The following is a 21,395-nucleotide window of genomic DNA, read 5'->3' on the forward strand; positions in this document are numbered from 1 at the left end:
TTTACAGTTCCGCACAAGGTCAGAGTCGCAGGTGTCTACCAAGGTTATTAACACAAAACACCCTAAGAAAATCCTGCCAATTCTTTGCTTGCCAAGTCTACTGATAAAAAGCTATGTCTCAGAGTTTGTTGCACAGGACACTGCACCCTCCCTCTGGTCCTGAGACCTTGGAATCTTTCATTACCGTGGTAATGGCTCTTCTCCTTATCATCTATTCTAGGAATGTGCTATGACACTGAGGATTTTGAAACTTTTCTTAGGATTGTAAGGAGTTTCTTGTGAGAAATGTATGGATAGTCAGGCAAGCGAGGAGCTAAGAATGAGAGTTGAAAAGAAGCTGTAGATTTAGAGAAGTGGTAGAACAAAGAGAGAACAGCAGAGAGATTAAAAAAAGCTTACTTAGAACAATAAAGTGATGGACTGAAAAAGCACGGTGTGCATAAATTTATTCTTACCCTCAGATAAGTAGATTTCCTCACTGGTTGTAGCATCTTCTGTGGACTCTGGGAGAAAACTCTTTGGGGCAGGCACCCAAAAAGCTTTCATTACACTATGATGATAATGGACTAAATTTCTGAAAATGTAAGCTACCCCAATTAAATGTTTTTCTTTTAAGAGTTGCCATGGTCATGGTGTCTCTTCAGAGCAATTGAAACCCTAATTAAGACAGAAAGAAATGGGAGGAGTTGGGGGAAGAGAAAAATACATAGTCAAAATATATTGTATGAAAAAAGTTTTAAATAAAATATGCAAATGTATTTGAAAGACTTTTCTTCAAAAAGAAAGTGTCATCTACAGGCCTTCTTGGGGAACAGTGGTGTAGGGAAGTGATCAGCCATGCAGGTACTTGGGATGCTGACATAGATGTGATGCAGAAGGGACTAATTATGGCTTAGACTGGTGGAACTAAGATGATTCCGATGGTGCTGGTTTCACAGGCATGCAGAATGCAAGTTAAAAGGTCATTGCACTAAACCTCCAAAAGACAAACAAAATAAAAACAGATGAAAGCTGGCATTATGTAGCAGATTCAGAGTCTCCTCAAGGAAATCCTAACAGGACAATGCAATAAGCTTTGAGGATGGAGCCCAATCTGTAATAGAGCTTCCAGGACGTTGGAGATAGTAAGAATATTCTGCACCCCCCCAACTCCTCCCCCACACAGAGTCTTTATAATCATTGCAAGGAAAAACTGCATGCATGCATCTAGTGGGGCAGGCCCAAAAGAGGGCCCAGGTGTAGTGCTGGTGGCAGAGAATTAAAAGGTGGTGCTACTTAAGGCTGTTGGAACTGAGATGGTGCTGCCATATCTATCCAATGCTGGCAGAGATCTGCTGAGTTTCAGCCATTTTTGGTCTGGTCCTCTCTTTCTATCCTGTTACTGCATGTACATAACTTGCTGTTATTTTTAGAGGCTCAAAGTTTAGAGATTGCCTTGAGTTTTAAAAGAATTTTTTTTTGTATCTTTTTAACAGTGTTAAGGTAGTTAAGACTGTGTCTTAGTTAGGGTTTCTACTGCTGTGATGAAGCACCATGACCAAAGCAACTTGGGGAAGAAAGGATTTATTTGGCTTACACTTTCACATCACTATTCATCATTGAAGGAATTCAGAGCAGGAGCACAAACAGTAGGATCCTGGAGGCAGAAGCAGCTGATGCATGGATGGGTGCTGCTTACTGGCTTGTTCTTCATGGCTTGCTCAGCTTTCTTTCTTATAGAACCCAGGACCATCAGCCTAGGGATGGCACCACCCACAGTGGGCTGGGCCCTCCTCCATTATCACTAATTAAGAAATGGTTTATAGCCAGATCTTATGGAGGAATTTTCTCAACTGAAGTTCCCTCTTCTCTGATGACTTAGCTTGTGTCAAGTTGATATAAAACTTGCCAGCACAGACTGTATGAAAATTTGAAGTTATATCAAATGCATTCTTCATTACCAGATGGTCATGGTCCTGTGGGGGCAGAGGTGGAATGTTGTGGTCTGAATGTGAAATGTCTCCCACAATCTCAAGTGTTTAAACACTCGGTCCCCAGCCAGCAGCATACTTTGGGAGACTATAGAACTCTTGGAATGTGGGGCTTAGCTGTAGGACTTAAGCTACCAAAGGGGACTTTGAAAGTTATATCCCCTTTTGGTTTTGGTCCGTCTCTTTGCTTCCTGGTCTTGCTGCCATGTCAAGGGCTTCGTCACATGCTCCTGCCACAATAGAACCAACCCACCATGCTTTATCACCGTGATGCACTATACCTTCTGAAATCATGTCCCAAATAAACTCTTCCCCCATTAAGTTGCTTTAAAGAATTTTGGGGCTGGGGGAATGGCTCATTGGTTAAGAGCACTTACTACTTTTCCAGAGCACATGCATTTGGTTCCCAGCACACACATCAGGCAGCTGATAACCACCTGTAACTGTGACTGCAAGGGATTTAACAGCCTCATTGGACCTCAGCTGACACCACTTGAACACATTTCTCTCTCTCTCTCTCTCTCTCTCTCTCTCTCTCTCTCTCTCTCTCTCTCTCACACACACACACACACACACACACACACACACACACACACACAGGCGCGCACACGCACACATTACCCATACACAGATAAAAATAAAAATAAGTCCTAAATTTTTTTAAATATTTCTTTTGTTGTGTGTGTGTGCACATTTGCCATGGTGTCTCTGTAGATGCCAGAAGACAATATGCAGGAGCTGCTTCTTTCCTTCTATCATGTGGCTTCCAGGCATCAAACTCAATTTGTCAGGCTTATCAAGCTTGGTTACAAGCCGTGCTAGCTTTGTTCTGTTTTGTTTTTTAATTAAGTGTGTGTGTGTGTGTGTGTGTGTGTGTGTGTGTGTGTGTGTTAGAAAGAGAGAGAGGAAAGGGGAGGATCTTCAGAGAAAGTGAGAGGGCGGGTATTAGGTTGCTACTGCAGGCATTTTGTCACTCCCAAAGAAAAGTAATTTAGGATTAGGGAGGAGAGCAAGTGGTGAGGTTCTTCGGGAAGGCTCAGGCCCCAGGGCGTTCTCAGTGCAGGAGGGACCTGGTTAGAAGAAAGTAGTGCAGACACTGTCATCAAATCCACCACATTATTCAGCAAAGGGATAAACCTCTCAGCACTTGAGCCAACATTAAATGACTCCAACCATTTGTTGGGCGGTGGGTTGGGTTCTGAGTCAATAGAGGAGCCCTGAGCTAGACAGCAAAGACTCCCGCCTTTATGGGCTTCAAGCCAGAAGAGATCCCATGTGTATCCAGGAATCCTAAATTTGGTGAGGGCAGCGTGGGAGGTGTAAGCAGTTTGCTCTAGGTTATGGCACATTTGATCAATTGCTCAGGCTAGGTAGTTGATTTTTTTTAAGTTTGTGAGGTGGTAAATATGAGGCAAGAGCTCAACTCTAGGGCACAATGGAGCACAGAGGGGAAGAGGAAATGGAACTTGAGAAGTTGGGCTGGGGATTAGACTGGGAGAGTGATTGACCTAGACCCACGTAGAGATGTTTCTCAGTCAGAAATATAGATGTACTGGAAACTGCTTCAATAATTTGGTTTTACCTGAACCAGAAAATAGACTTTTTTTTATCAACCATGGAGGTTATAGTTGCAGAAGACAGAGGAAACAAAACCGTAGAGAACAAAGCAGAGCCATGGGGGGAAAAAACCAGTTGTTATTTATTTATGTGTAAAAGCTAAGATAGTGATCCAGCTATCTGAGATGTCAACCTGACATTTGCCAAATTGTGTACACATGGTTCGGCTGGAAGTTCAGGGTTTTCATACAGAAGCAGCACTTTGCTCTCCAAACATTAGCCTAACATTGGGGATGGGAGAGAATCTGCTAATCACAGAAGAAAAGCCTGGTGGGAGAGAACAAGTTTGAAAGGTTTTGAGTTTAGGGTTCTCAGGGGACACCGAGGAAAGATTATCTTTTGGAGTAAGAAGCTAATGAGATGAGTATTAAGGCCACAGACAGACAGGCAATAGCATAGTGTGGGCAGGAGTGAGCTCTGAGGAGAGGTCTGGCCCATGAGGCATAGCGTGGGTTCTTCTCCCAGTTTTCACAAGAAGTGGTGGGGGAAGGAGGTTGGAAATTCCCCCTTTTGGTTTGTAGTTGGTTGTTGCTGGGGTAACTAGGGAGTAGTCAGTTAAAGAATGATAGGTGATGGGTAAACATCTTCTCTGGCCATTATGGGGTCAATAGGGTAGAGAAGGCTAGAATTCAGAGAAGCATAACCACTTTAGCGACAGGAATTGTCACAGTTTATTGAAAACAAAGGAACTTCATAGAAATGGCCTGGCCAGCTGGTTGAACTGGAAATTCTTAGGCTACTAATGTCAGTGGCTGTTGGATCTTCCTAGTTCCACAAGAGAAGACTGGGATGTAAAGATGGAAGGATGCCCAGGGAGAAGCTCAATGGGTAAAGGGGCTGGCTTGTCACCAAGGCAGACAACCTGAGTCTGATTTCCGGGACCCACATAGAAGACAAGAATCTGTTTCTGAAGGTTGTCTTCTGACCTCCACACACTGCGTGGCACTCATACACCCATGTGCACATACACAGGAAACAAATAAAATGTAATAATTAAAAAGTGTGTGTGTGTGTGTGTGTGTGTAAAGGAAAACTACCAGGGACTCTTTCAGCGAGGACTCTAGAGTATCCTTGAGCTCCTCATAGGTGATCTGTGCTGAAGAAACCAGGAATGGTTTTGAGAGGGCAGAACACATGTGTTTCCTTTAGCTTACTGATAACTCCACTGGCTTATATTAAGTATCACAGCAAAAGTCATAAAATAAGTACAGGATAGCATCACATGATGCAAATTCTTCTGAAGGACAGACAAAAATGAACATTAACAAAAAGTTAACAAGAACAACCACCATTTATATTTTGCTGAATTTTGCATAGGGAACTTCATGTTTCATAAGCTCATTTGCATGTATTTTAACAAAGGTGAACACTGCAGATTGACTTGATGCCATAGAACTGTACACTTTAAATTATCTTAACAGGAAACTTATATATATATATATGTATATGTATATGTATATGTATATGTATATGTATATGTATATATACATATATACATATATACATATATGTATATATTATTAACAGGTAACTTATATGTATATATAGTATATATAATAAAAATATTTTGAAAAAAAGAAGCTCCAAATGATAGGATCAATGAAAGTATATTATTCTATATTCACAACAGCTGCATATCACACAGTGTGCATCTGTACTTAGCATTAGCTTACTTAACAGTGATTCATCCTGCACTCATCTCTAGACTTTTCCACCATTGAAATCAGTGGTGATGTGAAGCCACCTCAGCACTTATGTACCTAACAGGTGTGAGGGGTGATGTCCTCTCCTGCATGTCTAACAACTTCTCATCACCATGTGACGATTCGGAGGGTGAGTTTTCTCCTTGAGCTTCCATATGTCTCAGGAACTCTTGTGAAACCTACTTGAAGTGCTTGTCTAACTCACTGTTTCTGCTTGTCACCTGACTCATACCTCTGACGTAGTGGAACTTGCCCAAAACACAGCCTGTTCCCCATGGACGACTGCAGTTCTTCTAAAATTTATGTTTTGTCTGCTTCTGAAGATGGCTCTCTATTATCTTGTCCTCTGCACCCAGACTCACCTGTTTGTCATCCCTGAAACCAAGGTCGTGTTGTAGGAGACAGCAAGGAGCTGAGACTCTAAGCTTTAGGTGTGAGGCAAACACATACTTATCTTCTTTCATGGAACCATGGAGCAGCTGTACTTAGTGTTCTTATAGTCCACCTTTCATTCCTGGGATTTCACAGCTCAGTGACCTGCACTTTCCTAACTTGGGACATACTTATTCCCTCATCTGGATTGTGGATTCCATGTCATTGCTTAAAGCTCAACCCCTGTTTTAATCACTGGATAAAATGTTCTGTGCATTGTTACTGGACAGATAAGACTATTAAAAAGGAGTGTGGGATATGCAGAGGGAGGGCATAGCATGTGCATGTTTATATGACAAGGACACAGAGCATTGTGATTCCTAGAGGAAACAGACCTCTCCAAGGTGGTGTGCACTATGCATCTTTTCTTCTTGTGTCCCCAGATGGAGGACTCCTTATGTGCTGGGTGTCTGGAGAAAGGGAGCATTGCCTGAGTTAATGAGGGTAGAATTTGTGCAGTTGATCATGAGAATGTGTAGAGATGTGCAGGGAAAGAGCATGTTGGGATGTATCAGGGCTAAATAAAAGGAAAAATGAGAGAACAAAGAGGAAAACTGATATTGAAGTGTGTACAGTGAATTGTGACTTCCAGGTGCAGTACTGAGTATGAGAGGTAGTGACATAGGGCAGAGAAAACACTTAGGTATGGCTCAGTCATGTGTAGAAGAAGGACCTTGTTCAAAATAGTTTTCTGAAGTAACAGGTTTTGAGTCCCAGTAAACAATACCCAAACACTCTTCCATGGGAGCCTCTTAGGTGTCTTTACAGCCTCCTAGGAGTACACTGTGACAGTTTATGCTAATGAGATGACATCTGTACCAATGTACCAAGGATATATCCTTATCAGCATATAGGTCTTGACTCACAAAGGGAGGCAAAGGAGGGGGAAAGATTCAGCATGTATCACACAGAGGCAAGAGTGGCGTTAAAAGCAATTTAATGGATCAAAGCAGGAAACATGCATTTTTTTTTCCCATAAAGAATCCCATAGATGAACTCTGAGGAATCAAAGACCATTCAAAGCATTGAGACTTTATGTTTAACTCAGAGGCTCTAAAGACACCTTGAGGGTGTGAGGGAAGACACCATGGCATGCATTTTTAGGGTACAATAGAGAATGCAGCAAACTACTGTCTCTAGACAATAGGGAAAGAAGCAGACAGGAAAGAGTTCAGCAGCAGGTGGTTGGCTCTTCAAGGGCCTGGCTGACTACGGACTGTGTTACTTCTGCTTAGTCTTCTGCTGAGCCAATTCTGGAGTGACATTTGTGGGGTACACCTCAGTAACCTTGGATTGGCATGGCTCTGGTACCTTAGAATATCCCTGACCAGGTACCTTGGTATAGCCCTGATCAGGGACCTTGGTATAGTTGGACTCTGAGGCATTCACATAGCCAGGTTCAGGGACATTGGTAGAGCATGGCCCAGAAACCACGGTACAACCTGAGTCAGGGATTTTGGTGGAACATGGCTCAGGAACCATGGTGCAAGCTGGCTCAGGGAGGTTGGTAGAGCATGGCCCAGGCATTGTGGTATAATCTGGCTCAGTGGTGTTGGTAGAGCATGGCCCAGGCATTGTGGTATAATCTGGCTCAGGGATGTTGGTAGTACCTGGTCCAAGCATTGTGGTATAATCTGGCTCAGGGATGTTGGTAGTACCTGGTCCAAGCATTGTGGTATAATCTGGCTCAGGGGTTTTGGTAGTACCTGGCCCCAGCATTGTGGTATAATCTGGCTCAGGGATTTTGGTAGTACCTGGTCCAAGCATTGTGGTATAATCTGGCTCAGGGATGTTGGTGGAGCCTGGTCCAGGTATTGTGGTATAATCTGGCTCAGGGATGTTGGTGGAGCCTGGTCCAGGCATTGTGGTATAATCTGGTTCAGGAATTTTGGTAGTACCTGGTCCAAGCATTGTGGTATAATCTGGCTCAGGGATGTTGGTGGAGCCTGGTCCAGGCATTGTGGTATAATCTGGCTCAGGGATTTTGGTAGTACCTGGTCCAAGCATTGTGGTATAATCTGGCTCAGGGATGTTGGTGGAGCCTGGTCCAGGCATTGTGGTGTAATCTGGCTCAGGGATTTTGGTAGTACCTGGTCCAAGCACTGTGGTATAATCTTGCTCAGGGATGTTGGTGGAGCCTTGTCCAGGCATTGTGGTATAATCTGGCTCAGGGGTTTTGGTAGTACCTGGCCCCAGCATTGTGGTATAATCTTGCTCAGGGATTTTGGTAGTACCTGGTCCAAGCATTGTGGTATAATCCGGCTCAGGGATGTTGGTAGAGCCTGGTCCAGGCATTGTGGTATAATCTGGCTCAGGGATTTTGGTAGTACCTGGCCCCAGCATTGTGGTATAATCTGGCTCAGGGATTTTGGTAGTACCTGGTCCAAGCATTGTGGTATAATCTGGCTCAGGGATGTTGGTGGAGCCTTGTCCAGGCATTGTGGTGTAATCTGGCTCAGGGATTTTGGTAGTACCTGGTCCAAGCACTGTGGTATAATCTTGCTCAGGGATGTTGGTGGAGCCTTGTCCAGGCATTGTGGTATAATCTGGCTCAGGGGTTTTGGTAGTACCTGGCCCCAGCATTGTGGTATAATCTTGCTCAGGGATGTTGGTGGAGCCTGGTCCAGGTATTGTGGTATAATCTGGCTCAGGGATTTTGGTAGTACCTGGCCCCAGCATTGTGGTATAATCTGGCTCAGGGATGTTGGTGGAGCCTGGTCCAGGCATTGTGGTATAATCCGGTTCAGGAATTTTGGTAGTACCTGGTCCAAGCATTGTGGTATAATCTGGCTCAGGGATGTTGGTGGAGCCTGATCCAGGCATTGTGGTATAATCTGGCTCAGGGATTTTGGTAGTACCTGGTCCAAGCATTGTGGTATAATCCGGCTCAGGGATGTTGGTAGAGCCTGGTCCAGGCATTGTGGTATAATCTTGCTCAGGGATGTTGGTGGAGCCTCGTCCAGGCATTGTGGTATAATCTGGCTCAGGGATTTTGGTAGTACCTGGTCCAAGCATTGTGGTATAATCTGGCTCAGGGGTTTTGGTAGTACCTGGTCCAAGCATTGTGGTATAATCTGGCTCAGGGATGTTGGTGGAGCCTGGTCCAGGTATTGTGGTATAATCTGGTTCAGGAATTTTGGTAGTACCTGGTCCAAGCATTGTGGTATAATCTGGCTCAGGGATGTTGGTGGAGCCTGGTCCAGGTATTGTGGTATAATCTGGCTCAGGGATTTTGGTAGTACCTGGCCCCAGCATTGTGGTATAATCTGGCTCAGGGATGTTGGTGGAGCCTGGTCCAGGCATTGTGGTATAATCCGGTTCAGGAATTTTGGTAGTACCTGGTCCAAGCATTGTGGTATAATCTGGCTCAGGGATGTTGGTAGAGCCTGGTCCAGGCATTGTGGTATAATCTGGCTCAGGGATGTTGGTGGAGCCTTGTCCAGGCATTGTCGTATAATCTGGCTCAGGGATGTTGGTAGAGCCTGGTCCAGGCATTGTGGTATAATCTTGCTCAGGGATGTTGGTGGAGCCTTGTCCAGGCATTGTGGTATAATCTGGCTCAGGGATGTTGGTGGAGCCTTGTCCAGGCATTGTGGTATAATCTGGCTCAGGGATGTTGGTGGAGCCTTGTCCAGGCATTGTGGTATAATCTGGCTCAGGGATGTTGGTAGAGCCTTGTCCAGGCATTGTGGTATAATCTGGCTCAAGGACGACAGTACAGCCTGGCTCAGACACTTTGGTATTGCATGGCTCCAGAATCTTGGTGTTTCCTGGTTGTGGAACATCTGTGCGGCATGGCTCCGTGGTGGTTATGGGAACAAATTGTCCTTGTGGTGGAGGCTGACAAGGCTGCTTCACTTGATGCCGTTGAGGCTGAGGATGTGCGACAAAGGGCTGCTTCTGCTGGTAGGAACTCATGCTTCAAAGGATGCTGACCCTAGAAACAGGACAATGGACTGGGTAGTTTTGAAGGAATTGGTAGAATCCTAATTTTTTTCTTTGCTTTTCTCCTATAAATTAAAGACTCTTCTATTTTCCTGAGCTGGATGGAAATCATAGGTTGCTTTTATAGTTGTTACTTATTTTTAAGGCAAAACATTAAGGTGATTTGATCATCTCTGCATAATAAATAAATGGTTATAGTCAATTTCATTTTGAAGCAGACTTCACATTCATCAGAGTTACAGATCTCAGAGAACACTCTCTCCTCTGGCTGGCAGTTAGTAACTACTTGTCTGGAAGATAGATAGTCACAGGCAGTTTGCTTTGTGACTGAGCTCATAAGCAGAAAAGGGGGCAGCCTCCAGCTGCAAATTTTTCATTAGGTAAGGCTCTATGTCCTAAACAAAAAGAATAGCGAATTTAGGAAGGGGGCAAGCCTTGACCTGTGGGAAGAAAGGTCAGGAATTTCTCAAGATGTTGTCTTGTACTAGTCCAGCACTGTGGACACCTTGGTCTTCTCTCTCTGCTGGCATCCCTCTCTGCAGAAGGGTACATTAAAAACTGCTTCCTCTCCACTAGTCTCTTGAATTTGTTATTTTGTTTTTTACATCTGTGGAAGCAGAGCCCCTTTTTAATTTTTTCTCCTTGGTTTTTTTTTTTTTAACCTATGTACAGACCATGAACAGAATAGAAGAACTCAAGCCATCAGTAAGCTCCTAGGCCTCCTGTGAACCTCTAGGTTTTCAAAAATTTCAGAGAATAGTAGGACAAAAACGTCTAGAGTGAAACTCTCATAGGAAGGCTCCTTGTGAACCTCCCCTCATGCTTGCAAGATTCACATTTGAGCCCCAAATCACATTTTCCTTCTACATTTGTTTATTATGAGTTCTCACTGCACTGCTACTTGCTCATACAGGCTCCCCCATCATGGTCTCCCACCCCAGGCCTCTGCCAGTTTCCATGTCTTCTTCATTCTTTTGTCCTAGCAAGAATCTGACTCTTCCATTTCCAGTAAACCCTTTATTATACTAGTGGTGGATTATAGGTTCATGGAGCAAAGAAGATTTCTAAGATTTGAGCATCCAAATGCATAGAGCAGTGCCTTTGATGATGAAAATTCTCAATAAGATTAGAAGGAGCTGAAGTGCCTGGCCATCTTGTCTCACCCACAACTTCCTGTTAGCCTAATGCTGCTCTTTACGCCCCCTTTTCTGATCCTTATATTGCAGCTGTAATTTGAGAGGTAAGTGAAAACATCTGCAGTGAAAATAAAGTGGACAAATATTTAGGTTGTCAAGCGTTCCCAACCAAGATCAGTATCACACAGTGACTATTAGAAAGTTCAAAGTGGAGAGTCTTACCTCAGATGATGAAGCTCTCTGGACTCCTGGATCTTTTGAGAGATCCCTAGACAGCTGTATTTTTATACAGAAAATGAGCCCTTCCTTAAGGAAGTGGATTTTTGGAGTTGCTCTGCCCTCATTCCAACTTTTGTAAATGAAAATCCGTGGCTTAACATTGTATTCATGCTTACTGTCTGATGGTGATGTCACCTGACCTGACTCCACTGTCCACCCTTATGGTGTGGCTGCTATGATGGGGATCAGGCTTCTTGGGAGGTGATGTATTAAGTCAAAAGGAAGTGCTAGATGCCTTGGGTCAGAAACAACCCTATTCATTAATCCAGTTCAATTTTCAGAATTTGGAGTAGATATAGAAGTATTTCTAGTTCTTCTGGAAGTTCATAGGGAAACGGCAATGAAGAACTATGTATCAGTGAAGTCATGCTGGTGAGGGGAAATGGGAGGCTAAAAGTATGAGAGTTTTGGAAATTAGTTCTTTTCAGGTGATGTACTATTTCCTTGCAGTTTTGATTTGAGTTTCTCTGATGGTTATGGATGCTGGACTTTTTCTTTTTAATGTATCTATTCATATCTTCATTTGAGAAATTCGGTACTTTATCCTATAGTTTTATTGGGTTATTAGGTCATTTCTTTCTATTGAGTGATTTTAGTTCCTTACATAGTATAAATATTACATCCTATCAGATACTCAGTTTAAAAGTGTTTTTTTAATTCTGAAGTTATCACTTAGCACTGGTGCTTTTTCATTTTATTTTACCCTGCAGAAGCTTTTGAGCTTCATTTAATCCCATTTGTCAACTTGGGCTTTTGTTGTTTATGTTCTGTGTGATATCCAAAATTGTTTGCCCAGGGCAATGTCTTGAAGAATTTCCCACGCTTTCTTCCAGTAGTTACAGCAGTTTCCATCGTATATTTAAGTCCTTTAGTCCGTTCACAGTTGACCTCTGTAACAGTGAGGGATAGACAGTCTGGTGTAATTCCTCAGCATATGTGACTGTCTACACAGCACCGTTCAGCGTTTATTGAGGAGCCTGCCCCTGCAATGTCATGCTCTCTGCTCCTGTGATCAATGCAGTTGATTGTAAATGTATGGGGTTTATTTCTGAGCTTTCTGATGTTATATTGGTCAATGAGTATGGGTTTATGCCAGTATCATGCTGTCTTAGTTTCTGCAGATTTGTAGTGTGTTTTCAAGTCAAATACTGTGATGCCTTCAGTTTAGTTTTCAAGATAGATTTGACTATTTGGGGGACTCCTATGGTTTCTTACAAATTTCAGGATTTTGGGCATTCCAATATTTTGATATTTTGATAGGCATTGCATGGATGTTTTAACACGATAGATGCCTCCAACCCATGAGTATGAACTATCTTTCCATAGTGTTTGTATCCTCTCCAAGTTCTTCTACAAGTGTTTCATAGTTTTCATTGTAGATATTTTTCATCCTATTAAGTTTATTAATAGCTATTTTATTATTCGAGGTATTATAAATGGGTTTGTCCTTGTAATTCTTTTTTATAGAATGTGTGCTATATGTATGTGGAATTGCTATGTTAGTTTTATTTTTTTATACCATTACAGAATTGTCTATTAGCTTCAGCATTTTTTGTGACCTCCATACAGTTGTCTACAAATGAGCGGCTACGATTTTTTTGTCCTTATATTTCTTACATCAGTGTAACTTATTTTAGGGGACAATCACATTTCTGGGCTTGCAGGTGTTTTTGAAACCGTAGATAGAACCTCACTGTGTAGTCTACCCTAGATTCTGCTGAGTCCAGTATGCAATGCCCTGGCCGGGCACACCTTGCTTTCAGGGTCTCTAGCAACACGAACTGCTGAACTCAGATGGAACACCGGGCTTTGTTATGCTGTCTGGTAAAAACCACTGGTGGAGCACTGCAAGTAATTGGAGCTGCTGGATACTGAAGTTGTCTCTTATCCATTGGGCCACTATATTACTTACTATTCTCATCGCTGAGGCAAAATGCTGAACAGAAACAAAGGAGGGCCGGTTTGTTTTGGATCTTGACTCTTAAACATACCCATTGGAGAACAGAAGACACAGAAGCCGGGGATTGCTCTGTTGTGGTGTGCTTTGTTAACATCTCAGCAGATCAGGATGCAGAGAGCCAAACCAGAAGAGGGGCAAACACATGATACTCAGAGTGATCTATCTGTGTGGCCCTACATCTGCCATCTAGGCCCAATATCCAAAAGGCTCCACAGTCTCTGAAGATAGCCACCTTTTCAGAACCCAGTGTTCCACAAATGGGCCTCTAGGGATATTTCACATTTAAGCCATAATAGCTGTGGAATGTATTTCTTTACCAACAGATACCACTATTGGAGTCTGGCAGTTAAAAGGAGTTATGGGGGTGGAAGGTGGGGGTGGGGCTATGGTTCCATGGCTCAGGATGAATAGTCAACTGCTATTCCATAAAAGGCTGGGGCAAGTGTTGACTAAACGCTTTGGTATAACAAAAGTAACTCTTAAATTTTGTTATTATTTAAAGCTTGGATTGCTCTGTGTGTAGCCTGAAGCTGGAAAAAAACCTCTCAGGTAATGGCCTATTAGCTGTTAAAATGTATCATGAGGGTCTTTTCCTTCCTTGGGTGGGCCACTGCTTATGGAGTGAGGCCGTACCTGGAGACTGACTGGCCGTATAAGAATTCAGTTACCACTCCAAGTGTTCTGGGAGTGACCAAATCAGCATTGCAGGTGTGACATTTCTTAGCTGAAATCTCTTCCTTGGTGGTGTTGCCGAAGGAATGCTGTGCCGCCCCTAAAATCTGCAACTTGTTTTTGTGACTTCTGCCTCCTTACTTTGTTTCTCCTTTGTACCACGTGTTCTAATCATTCTGTTTATTCCTGCTTTCTGCTAGATGAGAGACAAGAGTGGGATTTCTATGAGTCACCCCAGCATGCTAAGGAAGCTGAGTACTTCACCCTAGTCTGAGGGCTCTGAATATTTTTCTCTGTGTCATGGTGTGCTGAGTTCTTAGACAGAGATGTGTGACATTCACTACATACCATGTTCACCATGATTTATAGATGTCACTAAGAGTGGACAGTGAAGATTACCCAGATGACTCATAGGATTAAACAATACTGGAGGTCATCACTGTAGTGGTATCAGCTTTCTCTTATGTGACCCAGAAACAAGAAAGGCTCTGATTCTACGAGCTTTTAGTCCACATATTTTCTCTGATCACAGTAGAATGAACCTTAGGTTTCTACTCCACAGTTGCCCTCTATACACAGTCTCTTACTAGACACTGCCTTAAACGCCTGTAGATCCACAAAACTCTGTCTTCTCCACTATGTTACCTCCCATGAACCTGATTCTCCCGGCTCAGTCACCATCTGCAGCTCCTTCCATGCATCTTTCAAAGCTACTTTATTCTCACACTCTCTTGTCATGGTTGATGCTCAGTCAGTGCACTGTTATTTTTATAAAAAGATCCATAGCTTTAGGGAGGAGAGAGGGGTGGGTGGGTGGAGAGATGGAAGGGCAAGAACTATGAAGACAAGGAAGAGGAGAAAGGAAGGAAGGAAACAATGAAAAGACAGCACTCACTACTTAAAGGTAGGCTGTTGGAAATGATTCACTGTCTTGTAAGATAGTTACAGGATGACCTGAGAAGGTATAGATGTTTCAACTGCCTTCCCCACCATCCCTTCTCTCTCTCCGAGTTAGTATCCAGCCAGCCATCTCCCTCTGGGCAGTGCCAGAACCACATTACCCACAAACTTCAGTCTCCGATATCAATTAGGTCTCATTGAGGGTTCAGTTCAGGTTCTTTCCTCACAAACCACCTCTAAGGAACTTACTCACAGGGAGCTCCAGTCAGATGTGCTGCTCAGTGGGGCTTTTGCCTCCTGTTCCTCTGTCCTCTATTTCATTTCCCATGAGTTTGCTGGGACCTGTTTGTGGATTGCACTGAGTTTCTTTATGTGCACTTCTCATCTGGTGTTCAGTTTGGAAACTGTCTCCGTGCACCCCCCATTCTGATTCACAGCTAGTCTTTTCCCACTGTCTTCCTGTCTTCATTGTTTTAGAGTTATTTGAAGATACATTCTGAGGTCCCCATGGCTTTTGGGGGCATGTGTGGAAACTTGAAGTTCAGGGTAGTTAATTCTCAAAAGCCCCAGGTTGCCAGTGGAATTCTGGTTCTGATGGAAAGCATTTTCTGCTATTATCATCAGGGCAACCCCTGAGACACATTTCCTATACATTTTCAGAAGGCTGCCTGGGAGCGAGACCAAGGTACTCTTAGTATTTGATGATCTTCATGGTTTCATTTAATTAGCTTATTTTAATAAAATATTTATATTTTATTTTAGATTTTATACATGCATATGTGTGTACACCTGAGTGCTGGTACCCATGGAGGCCAGAGGCATCAGATCCTCCTGGTGCTGGAGTTACAGGAGATCTTAAGAAACCTCACATGGGTGCCAAAAATTAAACTCTGGTCCTCTGTAAGAGCAGTAAGATCTCTTAAGTTTGGAGCCATCTCTCCAGACTGCTCTTAACTAATTTTATTCCTTCTTACTCCTTCCCTCCCTTAATACATTTGAAACTAATCTATATATGCATAAAACTTTGTTTCAGATTAAGAGTAGTCTAGGCCAAGGCTAAGACTTCTAATGTGCATTGTTTTATTTGGAATGAAGGAGGTGAGCATACCTAAATTTCCAGTGATATAAATCAATATTTACTCCAGATTTAGACAAAGTTGCCTGATAGATCAGCATAAATGTTTGGAGTTGATCTACAGGTTTCTCTAGAGGCTGTGAAACTAGAATTTCGAGTAGAGTAGAGCACTGTGAGTTCCCAGTTGTTGAGTTTATTCATTTTCTGGTATATTTGTCATACACTGCAACATTTATGGTACATGACTGTGAAAAGACACAGATAAAAATCAGCAAAGGAAATGAGTGCAGAGGGTGGAATCCAGAATGATCTAGGTATGAGTTGCCACTTAATCGTTCTCCATTGCAATCACATGGACAGCTCTTAATTCTCTCGGCCATTGTGAGTGAAAACACGTACAGTGTGTTTCCAGGGAAGGTCACTAAGCTTTGGTGTACTTGGTTTCTATTGAAACTGATTAGACACTCACTCTAAGGCCCTTCTAGAAACCAGATTGATACAACATTGTGGAGGCTTCCAAGTAAACAATAAAAGGCATTCAATATATATCATTAGCACAAACTATATGTGGTAGCCCGAGATGCTAAATATGCCAAAAATCACTGTTATCAGGCAAGATAGTTCAAATGATCAGAGTTCATCTCCTAGGACTCAGTAATCTCATTAGGATGAATATGTCTGAAATATGGCAGAGTCAGTGAGGGATAAGAATGATTTAAAGAAATAAATATTATACCTTACAGAGCCATAGCAGATGTTTTAACACTTTCATGCTAATGATCATCTGTTCACGCTTTTCCTGCCACTTTTACAGTCCCGGCATACACATTCTCATGGAGATAAGCTGTTGATTGTCTAAATCTAGTTATTTCTCAGATCTATAACTTTCCAATAATATAGCATCCTGAACCCTTTAACTACACTTCCCAATATGTTTGATCATCAGTATTAGTATTATAATATGCTTTATTTGCATAGGATATTTGACACCAACAATGTCAGTGTCACAATATTTTGTTGTATGATAGTAGAGAACAGTTTTTATCATAGAACCAATGGAGAATTATACACTTCAATTTTTATTTTATGAACCCTTAATTCCCTTGGCAATATCTAGTGTTATCTTATCCAGTTAACACCATGCTAAATGCTGTCAGTAGTTAAATTTAACAAAAGAGAAATAAATAAAAAACTAAAAGTTAAAAAATTTATTCACAATGACATGATCTTGAACATGAAAACATTGTAAGTTGGAAGCTTATTTTGGTGGACTTTTGTCCTGAGCTCACCTTCTCCACTGTTCAAGAGAAGAGCAGGCCATTCCTTAATGCCAGTAATTTCCTTATGAGTTGCAGCCTCTTTAAGCACAAGCCTTGGCTGTAACATTTGCTTCCTAGTCCTCTTTTCCTCACAAAACTGTATATTTTTTTCCTGTCCCACTAATATTTTTCCACTGCAGATCCTTGTAAGAGTTATCAATAACCATTCCACAGGCTCAATGTTATGCTGTCTTAAAATTTCTTCCAACAAAGAAGTCATTCTATTAATTTTTAATTCAGCCTCAGGTAAGTACTTAGGACTCAGGCAGAGGCAGCCAGAATATTTGCCAAAAATATTAGAAGTATGACCTCTAGCCCAGTTGTGAATAACGTCTCCGTCTGAAACCTGATAAGTGCCATATTCTAAAAACTCCATAACCACCTCAAACAATACCATGAATTTGAGAATAATATTCAAATATGTGAACCTATGGGGGACATATCTCATGCAAACTACCAAGAATATACATGATAATTCCTAATTATCCCCTATTAAGTGACTGCATTAGCTTGGCCAAGTCTGTGATGTTTGATTCTCAATGAGGGAGAAAGAAAAAAATTCGAAGAGGAATTATGGAGGAGAGCCTTTTAAATTTCTTGATAGCCACTTCAGCCAGATTGCATGTGACTTTTAATATACAACAATGTTGCCACATCTTTGTTTATGCTACCATGGATAGAAACAGCCACCAGTGATCTCCAGCGTTCAGGATCCACCATGGATCCTGCAGACTGCCTTAAAGTTGCTCAAAAATCAAAGCTGCCTATCATGACACTGGATGTCATGGATGGATGGTTGTTGTTGTAGTAAGAGCAGAAATAGACTAAAAATAATCAAAACTTAGTGTTTAAGCCTTTAGCGTAGAAGCAGCAGATGTAGACAGACTCCAGAACTGCAAACTAGTTTATCAAGCATAGTTTACCAATGTAACTGTACATTTTGAAGAGACAGGGCTCTTGTATGCCTCTGAGATCTCCCCAAAATAAGTGTATAGACAATTAGTAAAGCGAGTACTACTTTAAGAATCATTTGTAACTCCCCCTTTTGTTTTTTGTTTTCCTTGTCTGTGATTTGTGCACACAATTAAAGACATAATGGGAAAGGAATGGGATGAAATTGTAAATAAATAGTTTTTGTAGGTTACTGAAGTTAAGATGGCATGAGTCTAGAGTATAGTTTCATGATGTTGTATGTAGACCCCATGTCAACTACAAAGGAAATACTTACAGCAGTAGAATATACACAAAAGGAGGTGAGGAAAATATGATGATCTAAGTAAGAAGTCAATTAACAAGACATGAATGCAGAAAATAAACTACAAATAGCAAATCCACATACAAAAGAAAAAGTGAGACGACAGAAGTTGGTTCTCCCCTAAATCTGTAATTTCTCTGATAGTGAACAGACTGACTTTTTCAACTAACAGAGTGTAAATAGAGAAACGTGATGTAACTCTCTGTGTCCAGAGAAGATCCACTTTAGATCCAAAGATTCAAACAGGTTGAAAAGAATGGAAAACATTAACGAAGACTTTTGTGTGGTTCATACAAATAGATTTTAAACACAGACTTATCAAACAAAATAAGGACAAAGTGGGATAGTACATATTAACAAAAAGATCAAACACAGTAACAATATGATACGATGACAAGAATATTATATGCCTGATGTTGGACCACCATGGACATAAGGAAAAATGGACAGAACTAAAGAAAGAAATAGACTAGTATCTAATAATAGGTTGGTATAATATCATATCTAACTCTCACTATGGATAAAATTAAAAAGTAAGATAAGGATACAGAGGACATGAACAAAACAATTAAGTTGATTTAACAGACACATACAGAGCAAATTTATATGATGACAGAATATTTATTGTTCTTAAGCGTATGTGAATGTTTCCTAGAACAGAACGTATTTTAGACCACAAATTAGTTTTTTGTATGTATGTATGTATGTGTGGTGTGTCTATATAGATATGTTTTCATGTGTGCAGGTATATGTGGATACCAGATAAAGACTAGAAAACTACAGACATACTAATGAACATTAATATAAATATCCTCAGCAAAATATCAGTAAACATGATTTGATAACATATTCTAAGGACTATAAGCCATGACCAAGTAGGATTTGTTTCTAGAATGTAGGGATGAAAATTGATTAATGGAATACACTACATATATTAACACAGAACAAAACCCAAATAAATTTCCTTTGCACACAAACAAATTGAAAAAAAAAACCCAACACTTTTTCTTGATAAAACACTCAACAAATTAGGACTAGAAGAAAATTATATCAACATTAATGTATGATAATAAAAGTATTTTAAGCCGGGCGGTGGTGGCGCACGCCTTTAATCCCAGCACTCGGGAGGCAGAGGCAGGTGGATCTTTGTGAGTTCGAGGCCAGCCTGGTTTACAGAGCGAGATCCAGGAAAACGCACAAAGCTACACAGAGAAACCCTGTCTCAAAAAACCAAAAATAAATAAATAAATAAATAAATAAATAAAAGTATTTTAAGAATCCAGAGTCTTATATGAAATGCCAGAGCTAGCATGCTACTCAGGAGTGAATAGTGAAAGTTTGAAAACGTTTCCTTTGAGATGAGACACAATGCCTGATTTTGTCATTCCTGTTTAATATACCAGTAGAAATTGTAGTCAGAACATTTAGAGAAAGATATATCATAATCTAAACCAAAAAACAAGAGATAAAGTTAAGTACTAAATCAGAAAAATCAACTGTCCAAACTAAAAGGCCTTGGGCTGCCAGCTGTAAGGGTTTGTTGGAATATCTGAAGTCCTTTAACAGAAGACTGGGAATTGGGAGTGGGAACTGTGAGCATTCTTAGTAGGGAAGCATAGGCTATACTACTGGACTGTGTGTTCATCTGGATCTTTGCAGAACCTAAGAACATTCTGGATTGATAGGAGGTATGTTTCTTCCAGTCTAGCAACATCATCTTTGCTGGCCTCTGAATTTTTAATACTAAAATTAAGTAAATTTATATAATGGGGGAAGCACGAAGCTATTAAAAATAAAGTAAATATTATCAGAGACAACTTTCATCTTGCTTTGTTTGGTGTCAGAATTTTTTGTATAAGCCATATGTATGCACACATTGTTTACATGTTGGTGTTTTTCATACATCTTTCTTAAAGCCTGCATTTTTATATGATCTAAACATTGTCTGTGTGATTAAAAATTCTTTCATGACAATCTTTTAATTAAGTGTGTAACATTCATTTTTGGCAGGTGGTTCCTGTATGACATGTAACCAACCCAGATTCCATTGGCAATAACAGACCTGCATGAGAGCTGTCTGAAGAGATTGTCCAACAAAGTGATGGGTCATTGCCATACTGGCAAAGAGAATGACATCATCTGTTCTGTAGGGAGGTACATGTTGAGGTAGGTCCGTATCATTGCTTATTTCAGTGATGAAAGAGTCCACAGCCCCAAGATGATGCCAGGATTTATCATAGTTAAGTAGTCTGGTCCAGTGTGGGGAAATAGTATTTAAAGTGCACAGCTATAATATTATGAATATGGGTGACTCTAAACATCAAAAAGGGGGATTTGTCTAGAGGTTATCTTTAACTCTCACCCCTGATATTTTACAGCTTAATGACTTACTGTTCACTAAATTCAAAGTTGATTATCAGCCTGGGGTGGATCAAATATCCTCACTCTTATAATCACTGCTGAAAATTACCCCCATTTTATTATTTAATTTTGTCTTTTAATAATATTTTTATTAATCTTTGACAATTCAGACATGTATACAATGCATTTTTATCATACTCACTGTGTTTCCCATTCCTCCAACTCCTGTCTGCTATTCCAGAAGCATTCTACACCCTTCCCCAACTTCATGTTCTATCTTCTTTCTTTCCATCTTTCCATCTATCTATCTATCTATCTATCTATCTATCTATCTATCTATCTATCATCTATCATCTATTTATCTTCTTTTATAATCTACTAAGTCTAATTTGTACAGCTCATACACTCATGGGGTAGGTACATCCACTGGATCTTAGTTCACCTACCAAAGGCCATACCCTTAAATAAAACTTAATCTGCCTCCTCAAAAACCATCAATTGTCCATAGGTCTTCAACTAGGGGTGGTGTTTCTGAGCCCTCTTCCCTTCCATGCTGGAGTGTTTACTGGATTGATCTCCTGCAAGTCTTGGCAGGGACTGTATAATTGATGTGAGTTCATGGGTGAAGTTGTCCTGATAGTGTTTCAATCAGGTCTTCATACAATATTTCTTCCCCATCCTCATGATTTCCCTGAGCCTTGATGGTGTGACATAGCTGTCCCATTTGTGACTGAGCATAACACAGACACTTATTTTCTGGGCTTCAGACAT

The 21,395-nt window shown here is 41.1% G+C and overlaps 2 protein-coding genes and 1 long non-coding RNA gene across 4 annotated transcripts in view; 1 reads left to right on the forward strand and 2 right to left on the reverse strand.

Moving 5' to 3' along the window:
* Positions 1 to 6,832: 6,832 nt before the first annotated feature.
* Positions 6,833 to 8,441, reverse strand: LOC131912544 (small proline-rich protein 3-like). Its single transcript, XM_059264846.1, has 2 exons — positions 7,477 to 8,441; positions 6,833 to 7,332 (listed from the first exon to the last, which is right to left on the reverse strand). The coding sequence occupies exons 1-2, from the start codon at positions 8,399 to 8,401 to the stop codon at positions 6,944 to 6,946; spliced, it is 1,314 nt and encodes a 437-aa protein (XP_059120829.1). The 5' UTR covers positions 8,402 to 8,441; the 3' UTR covers positions 6,833 to 6,943.
* Positions 8,418 to 9,640, reverse strand: LOC131913754 (small proline-rich protein 3-like). The gene is made up of 2 exons (XM_059266540.1): positions 8,496 to 9,640; positions 8,418 to 8,436 (listed from the first exon to the last, which is right to left on the reverse strand). Exons 1-2 carry the CDS (start codon positions 9,638 to 9,640, stop codon positions 8,418 to 8,420), a joined length of 1,164 nt encoding a protein of 387 aa, XP_059122523.1.
* A 3,793-nt stretch (positions 9,641 to 13,433) lies between these two features.
* The window catches only part of LOC131913245 (uncharacterized), a 139,202-nt gene continuing 131,240 nt past the window's right edge, over positions 13,434 to 21,395 (forward strand). For both annotated transcript variants that reach the window (XR_009379842.1, XR_009379843.1), the window contains exons 1-2: positions 13,434 to 13,591; positions 20,274 to 20,429. This is a non-coding gene — a long non-coding RNA (uncharacterized LOC131913245). The remainder of the gene's footprint in view (positions 13,592 to 20,273; positions 20,430 to 21,395) is intronic.

Source organism: Peromyscus eremicus, chromosome 6, assembly GCF_949786415.1.
Source record: "Peromyscus eremicus chromosome 6, PerEre_H2_v1, whole genome shotgun sequence".
Taxonomy (NCBI): Eukaryota; Metazoa; Chordata; class Mammalia; order Rodentia; family Cricetidae; genus Peromyscus; species Peromyscus eremicus.